General features: G+C 35.3%; 1 protein-coding gene across 1 annotated transcript in view; it reads left to right on the forward strand.

Moving 5' to 3' along the window:
- LOC126183212 (cyclin-T-like) overlaps positions 1-10,623 on the forward strand; it is a 113,670-nt gene extending 103,047 nt beyond the window's left edge. Inside the window, exon 10 of the mRNA XM_049924996.1 lies at positions 9,211-10,623. Coding sequence (XP_049780953.1) covers positions 9,211-9,285 — 75 coding nt within the window. The 3' untranslated portion in view covers positions 9,286-10,623. The remainder of the gene's footprint in view (positions 1-9,210) is intronic.
- Positions 10,624-10,871: the final 248 nt, after the last annotated feature.

Here is a 10,871-nt window from a genome sequence, read left to right on the forward strand (position 1 = left end):
GCCATTGCTCTCATATTTTAATTGTGCATTTTAAATCTATAGCAGTGTGTTCCAGATAAAATATTTTATTAATTTGCCTGCATTTTAAATATAAGTAAATTGTATTCATCAGTATTAAACTGAGAGTTGCATTTTCTTTTCTGTTTATAATTCCAAAAAATGTTCTATCTGTTACCAGAATAGCATCTTAACCAAAAAAAAAGCCTGCTGGAAATATTTGGTATATTTTAAGGTGATAGATCAAATTTTATTTTCTTTATTTTTCTGTGCAAAGTTGCGTGGCCATGAGTTGTTGCAAAATGAATTAAAGTTGCAGATATATTGAGCAGGTTTTTGGTTTGGTAATAGAAAAGTTCTACAAGGAAACAAAATTAATGATTGAGAGTAGTTACCATTAATCAAACGGTGCAGTTACTGGTACAATGGCTGTTTTCTCAGCTTATTCTGTATGTGTTGTAAGGAGTGTGTTTCACAGGATCATTGTTGGTGGGTGTATGGGAAAGACTCTATTCATATGTTTACAGGGTTCTGTGTCTCAGGAAGTGTGTTGATGAAAGGTAGTTTAAATTGTAAAAATTGTAGTTGAACTATTTAGGTATCTGACTGAGCAAGGTACTTCCTATCAGAGTAAATGTCGAGGAGAAGACGAACAGCACATATTGATAAGATCTGCTTGCTGCAGCATATGCAGTGTCCATGACTGCCCAAACTGAAACTGCAGGGAAAAGAGTTTACTTATGTGAAGTATTAAGTGGATGACAATTGTGAATTTGAGGTATTGTTGCTTGTTGGTGGGTTTGCTCATCATTCAGCAGTGTTGTGTGATATTTGTGGAAGAATATTTTTCATAGGTATTTCCATTCTTGTCCTGAATATTCTTCAATCCTGCACGTATCCTGTATTTGACCTACTGCTTTAGATAGATGGTTTCTCTTTCATTAAACTGATTATGTTGATCTTTAGTATGATGTCCCAATTTAGAGACAGTGTCTAAGTAATGACAGCAGTGTTGTCATTTCAACAAATTACAGTGTGAAAATTGGGTACATTTATGGGATTATATCATTCTGAAGATACTAAAGTGATTGTAGAATACAATTGTGTTTGTAAACCATACAAAATGTACTTGCAAATTAGGTCTAAATTATTTATAAGTACTGATAGTGCAGTTATGCAAACAAAAGTTGCAAGTTTTGAACAAAGTTGAATTTAAATAATGAACCCAGTAGAAGAACCTTTGTCTTCATGAAAAGATGACTCTACACATATGTACATACTTTGGAAGCCAACACACGAGGAATGCTGTAAAGTACCTTGTACCACTATTAGTCATTCTGTTTCCTGTTCCACTCGCAAATGGATCAAGGGAAAACCAACTGCATATATGATTACATATGAGTCACAATTTCTTTTATCTTGTTTTTGAGATCCTTGTGCAAGATGTATATTGGTAGCAGTAGGGTAGTTCTGCAGTCTGTTGCAAATACTAGTATTTAGTAAACAGAGTGTCTTCTTCCCTTCAGGGATTGTCATTCAATTTCATGGATCATCATTCAATTTCATGGATCATTTCTGTAACAATTGCATGTTGATTAGATCTACCAGTAACAAATGTAGCAGTGCACCTCTGGATTGCTTTGATGTCTTCCTTTAATCCAAGCAGGTGGGGATCCCCAACACTCTAGCAGGATGCAAGAATGTGCCACACAAGTGTTCTGTATGCAGTCTCCTTTGTAGATGAGTTATACTTTATGTGAATTCTTCTTGTAAACTGAAGTTGACATTTTGCTTTCATTACAACCACCCCTACGTGCTCATTCCATTTCATGTCACTTTGCAGTGTCATGCTTAGATATTTAATTGATATGACTGTCGAGCACACCCCGCTAATACTGTAATCAAACATCACATCATTTTGTTTCCTACCCCCATTATCTTACTTTTTCACAGTTAGAGGGAACTACCATTAATCATACTAAATAGAACTTCTATACAAGTCATTCCGTATTCTACTACAGCCACTCACAGACAACACTTTCTTATACACTACAGCATCTTCAGCAGACAGTCGCAGATTGTTGCTCACTCTGTCCGTCAGATCATTTATATATGTTGAGAACAAGAGCAATCCTATCAAATTTCTCTGGGGCACACCTGACAAAACCATTGTTGCTGATGAAAACTTGCCATCTAGGACAGTATACTGGTTTCTGTTACTTAAAAAGTCTTACTGAGTGAGGTTGCACAGTGGTTAGCACACTGGGCTCGCATTTGGGAGGACAGCAGTTAAAATCCGCATCTATCCATCCAGATTTTGGTTTTCCATGATTTCCCTAAGCTGCTCCAAGCAAATGCCAGAATGACTGCTTTGAAAGGACATGACCAGTTTCCTCTCCATCCTTAAAAAATTCTGTATTTGTGCCCCATCTCTAATGGCCTCAATGTTGACAGGATGTTAAATACCAGTCTTCTTTCCTTTCTTTCTTTGAGTCACACACATATCTGAGAATCTATTTTATGTGCATGGACCTTTGTTAACAGTATACAGTGTGCCACTACCAAAGATTTTCCAAAAATCTAGGAGTATGGAATCTGTCTGATGGCCATCATCCATGGTTCACAGAATACTGTGCAAGAAAAAGACAAGCTGAGTTACGAATGAGCAATGATATGTAAATCTGTGTTGATTTGTTGATATAAGACTTTTTCTTTCAAGGAAATTTATTGTATTCAAATTTAGAATATGATCAAGAATTGTGGGAGAGCCATACCTTATTGTGTGTAATGATAAAGCAGATAGAGAAATTGCTAATGAAGACAGAATTTAGGATATAGACCAAATATTGGTCAAAAGATGTTAGAAGTCTGGTACAAATCTGAATAATGTTTAATATGAAAGTTTATTTTCCTACTTTGTTACTTGTTGTAGTTGACTGACATGATCTACTTGTCCACAATGAAATATATTTACTTCCAACTAGTTGAATTAATTTTGTTGGTAGCATGAACACCCTGCTACCTCTACCTTTTTCTTTTACTTCCAATAATTGGAAGTAAGTGAACAAATATGCTGATGAGGCAAAACATTATGACCACTGCCCATCACGAGATTGAATGCCACTTGGTGGCATTGCTGGTATGCAACATGCTAAGAAAACTATATGAGCAGATCAGAGATGATGGGGGAATTTTTCTAGTGATTATATCCACTGACATAAGACGTTGTTATGTCCCTGTGCCTGGGACTACCTTCTTGTGAAGCTAATTGGCTATTGGAGCATCTACAGAAAGTGGATGAAACAATGAGTAGGCAAGATGATGTTGGACATCCACACCTCGTGACAAAAAGTGGAAGTCAGAGCCTTGCCCACCTTGTAAAGCAGAATGGGCAATGATCTGTGACAGATACAAAAACAGAGTACAATCAGGTCCAGGCACAAGTGTTTTTGAGTACATCGTTCATTGCATATTGTTGAACATTGGGCTCCGCAACAGATGACCCCTCTGTGTTGCCGTCTTGACGCAACATTTCGATTAAGATAACAGTTGGCATGGTATCATTGAGATTGAATCTAGGATTGCTGAAATTGTGTCACCTGGTCTAAAATATCATGTTTATATTATTATAAGGTCACTGGTCATGCAGAGATATGCTGTTATTGAGGTGAATGGCATGCATCGTGCCATGGATGCAGGCCATTGGGGGAAGTAATGTGCTATGGTGGCATTCAGTTTGGCTTCTGTGGGAAGTATGGTAGTAATAAAAGGCACTGTGACAACTGTGGCCTATGTTAATGTTATTGTGGGCTATGTGCATTGTCCCACAGGCAGAGGCATCTTCCAGCAAGATAATTATCTGTTTCACGGGACAAGAATCGTGGCACAAGGGTTTAAGGAACATAATTTTGAACTCGTGTTGATGTATTGTGCAACAAATTCACCTGATGTGAACCAGATGGAACACATCTGGGATGCTGTCTGCACCCACAAACTAGCAACATGTAATTTACAAGAATTGCATGCCCTGTATGTAGACATCTACAGCTACATACCCCCAGAAACTGATCAAACACTAGTTGACTCCTTGTCATGCAGTATTGCTGCTGTGTATTGTCTTCCAAAGGTAGACCAACACACATTAATGCTTTGGTTCATCAGTGTATACATAATTCAGATTATATGGGTAACAATCTTTTTCCTCTCACACTTGCATGATTATGAATCTAGTTACCCAAGTGTGTAGTTAAGTTTTATGTAATTGTAACCAACAGCCAACAAAAACCTATCTGTTTTAGTCAGCAGTTTCTGATATACTACGTAGCTATACTCCATGAACAATAAAAGAAAGTGTGTGTGTGTGTGTGTGTGTGTGTGTGTGTGTGTGTGTGTGAGAGAGAGAGAGAGAGAGAGAGAGCGCAATTACAAATAACACCATCTTTTGGATTCTTGCCAAGACAAGACCATTTCTTAGTAACCAGTATCAGAAAAAAACAAGACAAAATTTTCTTTGAACTTTTGAATAGTCAAAAGACCAATGATCAAGTTTCTGATACAGTAAATTTGTGTTAGTACCGCAAATCTGGGAAAAAAGAAAAAAGATACAGGAATAAGGGAATAATTGCAAAATTTGAGCCATTCTTTTTTGTGTAAATAAGGGGCGGGGGCCGCAGAAATACTGTCGTTTGCATTGTGTAAGAAACTTGGGTGATCATCATATTACAATGTTTGTGGCTGCACTGCCATAGTGGAGAAACAAAACAATTGGAAATTTCAGTGTAACACAACACATCCTGTTGTCTGTTTTGGAGTACAACCTGTTATTGTTTTGGAGCAGATGTTAAAAAAAGGATTGAATTACTTCACCTCATAATCTTAAATTGTTCATTTAGAACAAAAACTAGACAAACATTTTTTACATTTACATTAAAAAAAAAAAAGGCTGTGTGAGAATCTACAACAGAAATGCCTGTTAATATGAAGGTTTCATTATCATTATGTAGCACCTGGCTCCATGGTTGGCTGTATCAAATGTTCCTGAATGGAGAATAGTCTGATGCTCATGTGATCTAACTTTGTATAGATTTTTGTAGTTTCCACACAGGATGATGAATACTGTAAAAGAGATGTAATTAATTGGCCAAAAGAAAATAAGAATTTATATCAACCGTGTTCTACATGAGGAAAACCAGAACAAGACCCAATAGCTATAAAAAGTTGCTTCCTGGCTACTGACTGGAAAGTCTTATCTGCTTTAATTTTTTAAAAATGATTGCAATTATTGCCATTTAGGTCATTATAATTGGAGCATAAACTAGTTGGACAGATATGGACAAAGTTATTAGTAGTAGCTTTGGTATAAAGAAATAATCATGCCTTTTTCCCGTAGAATTTTGGAAAAAGGTGGGTCAGAATGACAAAAGCTGGACATAACACCACACATCATCAAAACAAAACCAGTGTCTTATATCGTATTGCTACCTGAATAATTTTGATAGATACTAATTTGAAGGGGGGAGTACAGTATTGCTTTATGAAGTCAGTACTTTAAAATGTATTTTTATTTATAACTATTATATTAAGTATTCTAACTATTATACTAAGTATTCTTCTTCCTAGTCTCTTTTTCCACTTAAATTGCCCATATAGTCAGTCATTTTGTATGGTACCTTTACCAGTGGAAGCAGTAACTGTGGTGGGTTTCATAGGCGTAGTGCTTCTTACTCATCCATGTTTCAAGGCATTATCAGAGTACTGTTTTGTATATAAATTTTGCAAATGATGATTTAAAATTGTTTTTTATTGAATGAAACAAGTTTATTGTTACCAGTCACTGTTTACTTGTAACCATAGCACATTTCAGAGGTCTATGAAAATGCATAGCTTGAAAAGTAACTATTATTGATATACCTTCTGCTAAATTTAGCTCAGTTTAACAAGAGAATGGAAAGAAATTAGCTTGGGATTTGTTGATAACTTTACCCCAGGGATTTGCTTGAAGAAATTACAGAAGGATAAAATCGGGGCTGTTTGACCCCTGTTCCGCAAACTAGTCCTGTGGAATAGCCAGTGCATTACACCATGCCGTTGTAAATTTCTCTTCAGAAATTTTAACACAATAACTACAAAAACTGTTTACATATAGGTATGTTTTTGTGAAGGTAAAGGCATCGTACAGGGCTGCTTGTGAAAATTGCTGAAAAATTACAGCACTGTTTCACAAGATATTGTCAACATCAAAAGCTATGATATGATAAAATTACTGATTTTGAATCCTGTGGATGTATTGTATTGGATAAAGTGTGGTTTTCTTAATAACAAATTTGATTTGGATAGGGTAGTTAGTTCACTGTAATAGAACTAACTATTACAGTGAAATTTGGAGTTTACAGACTAATGAAAACTGGATATGCACTTCTCTTTATTGTAGACAGTATCATGAGGGGGGGGGGGGGGGGGAATCATAACCGGGTACAGTCATACATTGGCCATTTTCAGATTCTATATGACATAGGTGAGATTTGGGAAAGAAGTTTTAGAATTTAAACTATGGTGTTTGCCAGACAAGTTGCAGGCCTTAACAGGAGATAACAGTGGTTTAAGTTACCATTGAGATCTCTCCTAAGATTGTATCACTTGAGCGGTGATCCCTGTTAGAATGACTGTTACTTTTTCCATACCCTGTATAGACAAGAAAAGAATCTTTGGTCGGACCCATAATATTACACAGAATGTCCAGGATCACTATGGAGAAAAATATCAAGTGGGCTGTCTTGAAAAATGACCAGGAAAGAAGTTTTTTCTAATTTGTTGCTAAGTATGTTTGTTGTGAGGAAACTGCCAGAGGATGGTAATAAAACGTTAGTTAGTGAGGAGGTATGGTGCAAAAGGCAGAGGACTCATATTTGGGAGGAACTGGATTCAGATATCTACTTGGCCACAGTTATTTAAGTTTTTGTGTTTGATTATACTCACTTCAAGTGAATGATGAAATGATTCTGTAAGCGGGCTATGGCCACGTCCTGATCCCAACTGAGTTAGAGCTTTATCTATAGTGACTTAAGCACTGATGAGCTTTTGAAAACTAGCTTTTGTTTTTTAATTTTGTACATCCGAAATATATACTTAATTAGCTGTTCATGTACTGCATCAATGTACAGAATAAACCAGCTATCTATGTTTTTTTTTTTTCAGTTATAATGTTTCACTTGTTAAAATACAAATCACCCTAGAGGAAAATACTGGGTTTGTTTTGTACATGTAACTAGTAAAAATGTATGTGAAATGTACATATAACTAATAAAATTGAAATTATTGTTTACCTTTAGGATTGCACTATTTTTATGCTAGACAAGAAAATAAACATACAGTATTTTGTGGCATTACAAAATGTGTTGCAGAAAAAATTAACACAATCTGATACGACCCCCCCCCCCCCCCCCCCCACACACACAGTGCATGCACATGTGGTTAATCATGAGTGGGCAACATACGAGTATTATTATGATGTAAAAATGTAATGCATTCTAAAGGTTAATGAATATTTAGATGTGACAGTTTTATTCTCAAATGGAAGTTTCTTCTGCCAGTTTTAAAAATTGAGACAAAATTTTGTGGTTTAAAACTGAGTATGCAACTACAGTGATGAAGGTGCTGTTATTGCGAACATAACATAACATAACATAACTTAACCTAACCTACCCTAACATAACATAACATAACATAACCTTCATTGTGGTTAATTGACATGCAGTTGCCCACGGCATGCATCCTTATGTTACATTCACTTTACCGGCACACATCACGTGAACCGAGCCCTCCAGAAGCTAAAGTAAATATTTAGTGTGTCTGCAGCTTTTCACCCACTGTGCAGAATTGAGGTATGAGAGAAAAGGCTTGCATAACCTATTAAAACAGTTCCAGAATGAAACTTAGTCTGTGACAGTGTGTGCACTGTGTTGGAATGTCCTAATAGATTAAAACTGTGTGTCCTGAACCAAGAACATTGGTTTTTGTGGGCAGTGCTTCTACCAACTGAGCTGTTCGGGCATGGCTCATGACCTACCTGCAGAGTTTAAACTTGCATAATTTGTCCTGTATACAAGTAGACATTTTTAGTCTGTCAGGTAGCTATTGTAATTGTTACTCATTTAAACTAGTCATTTTTAACATTAGTTGTGCTTTGTTCTTTCAGTCATTACTTTCATTGCATCATGTAATATTTTTCAGTTCAGCCTTTTTTATCGTAAAATGTTTGTAATGTGACATTAATGAATATATGCCTTCAAAAAAATACTTGCTGTTGCATTTGCTTGACTTTCTGTAGCTTCAATCACAATCACTTTCATTATCGGCAAACCGTGCAGCCTGTGAAGAATTGTTGTTTATGAGAAAGCAATATTCACTCATCAGTTGCAAAGTATGTCCTACTCAATACTACTTTCCACAATTTCTGTGGACAAGTGTCCATTGTGACCATTATTGCACTTAGCAGTTCCCTGTAAAACATGTTGCCTGTTATTCAGGTACTGTGTGTTAGAAGCATGACTATGCAATTTCTTCAGGAATTCAGAATTTTAGGCAGTGTGTGACCTTGTTTTGTTGGGAATTTTATAGGGGCCCAGCATTCAGTATTCACCTTAGTATTCAAAGATTAAGCTGCTTCTCATATTGTGGTCCACTCTATTGTGTAGCAACACTAGAACTTGGAGGACCGAGTGGATCAGGCTGAGAAGTTCTGGACATTCCTATATATACATGTGCATTATAATCAGAAATAGAATTTCAGCTACATACATACTGCCTGTATAGGGGAAGACTTTAGAAAATTTAGAAGAAGAGCTTAAAGGATTTATATGCTTTGATACTGTAATTTACGTTCAGAACTTTGAAGATGACATGACAATATAGTACCTCATTCCCTTCAGTATTCATCTATAATGTGTAATGTTATTCAGATTATTTATCTTAAATAATTGAAGGCAATTTAATGAATTGTATTACTGATTTTTATGGCAATTTGTTTGTAGCATGAAAAAATGATAAAATGTGTTTCGCGGCCAGAGTTTGAATCATCATTGAGCTACCTGGATTTTAGATTTCCATTGCACGTGGGTAGTACTAACATCTGGTTGCCTTATGATTCATTTGGCTCTAAGATTTAAACTATATTTGTACATGGTTGAATGTGACATCTGTTTTTCGATGTTTCAGGTGATGCCAAAGCCTGTGAGCACCAGTGTGATGCACGCGAAAGGAGAAAATGCATCAGTTGATGAAGAGCAATAATGCAGTTGTGCTTTAAAAAACAAATTCTTTAGAATTTCTTATATTGAATTTAGCTAGCTGTTGAATTAAACAGATAGATCACCAAAAGTGTTTGATTTCTTTCCTTGTTTTTATTTTTGTATCTTTTATTGAACAAGAATGACTTTGAATTGTGTATTTTAAAATATGTTTGAAAGAGGTATCAGGGAACTTCTTCATTGCTTGTATCTGTCTTAATTTAATAGTGCTTTCAGCTTTTATTCCAATCATTCATCTTTATATGCTGTATTTTACTCTCAAATACAAAGTAATTCATAGACATGCGTATTCATACAAAATGGAATGTACAGATTGTCTTCATGTTTTTAAGATAATTGATATCGAAATTGTACACATTATTTATTTATTTGCTCCAAAGTCTTTTGCCTTCATATTATTAGAAAGATTGTTTTAAATGCCTTTTTATTGACAACAAAATGGCTATTAAGATGCAACTTTTAGATGATGAAGGAGTATGCCAAATTAAATTTGGTGTGATAACCCTGCTCATTGATTAAGCTGAATTATTTGTGCTTGTGTGTGTGTGTGTGTGTGTGTGTGTGTGTGTGTGTGAGAGAGAGAGAGAGAGAGAGAGAGAGAGAGAGAGAGAGAGAGAGATATGTGTAGTTTTCTATTTTGTATTTTATTGCTACTCATGATTTTTATAAAATACTTCTCTTACTTTCTGATTTTTGTTAGCAGTAACAACTTTTGAGCAGATTGTATGAGGATTACTATTAGAAAGCCACAGTGATCATGTGACACTACAGTGTTACATTGCCATGCAGTTATTTGACACACACTGTAATTATCTGTTACTTCGCATAGGTGACTTCCTATTTACGACATATCCATGTGAAAAATCTGTACTGTTTGCAGCTGTATATATGTTGTAACAAATATCACACAAATGATAATATGGGAGGAATTACCTGTTATTAGGCTATAGTTAAAGAGTTTCTGTCACATGAAAACAGTAGTAGAATACTGTAAGTTAAGGCTTATAATAATAATTTTCATTCAGATAATTTATTTTGTTGCTATGCTATGTTGCATTTTTGTATCTGAATATAGTCAGTACTGCTGATAGTATTATTTTGTTGTTGTTGTTGATTTTGTTGTTGCTGTTTCTTTTAATTTTTAAAATTAACTTAGTCATCAGCTCACTACCACCTCCAGTATAATGTCTGTGAACTGTTGTTCAGATAAAGAATTTATTCATCTCATAAGATAAAATTAGGAACTGCAATGTTTTGATCAATGTTAATTTAAAGATTTCAACCTGGTGCCCATAAGATTGATGTACTAAATACTTAGTCGTTCAAGATTGACAATGTTAGTTTTTCAGTGTTACATGGTATATTACTGTGTGATAGAACTGTGATGTATCATGCTAATGCCAATGAACTTTCATGTACACTGTAACTTTTTGCAATGTTTTGATCAATGTTAATTTAAAGATTTCAACCTGGTGCCCATAAAATTGATGTACCAAATACTTAGTCGTTCAAGATTGACAATGTTAGTTTTTCAGTGTTACATGGTATATTACTGTGTGATAGAACTGT

Source organism: Schistocerca cancellata, chromosome 4 (assembly GCF_023864275.1).
Source record: "Schistocerca cancellata isolate TAMUIC-IGC-003103 chromosome 4, iqSchCanc2.1, whole genome shotgun sequence".
Classification (NCBI taxonomy): domain Eukaryota; kingdom Metazoa; phylum Arthropoda; class Insecta; order Orthoptera; family Acrididae; genus Schistocerca; species Schistocerca cancellata.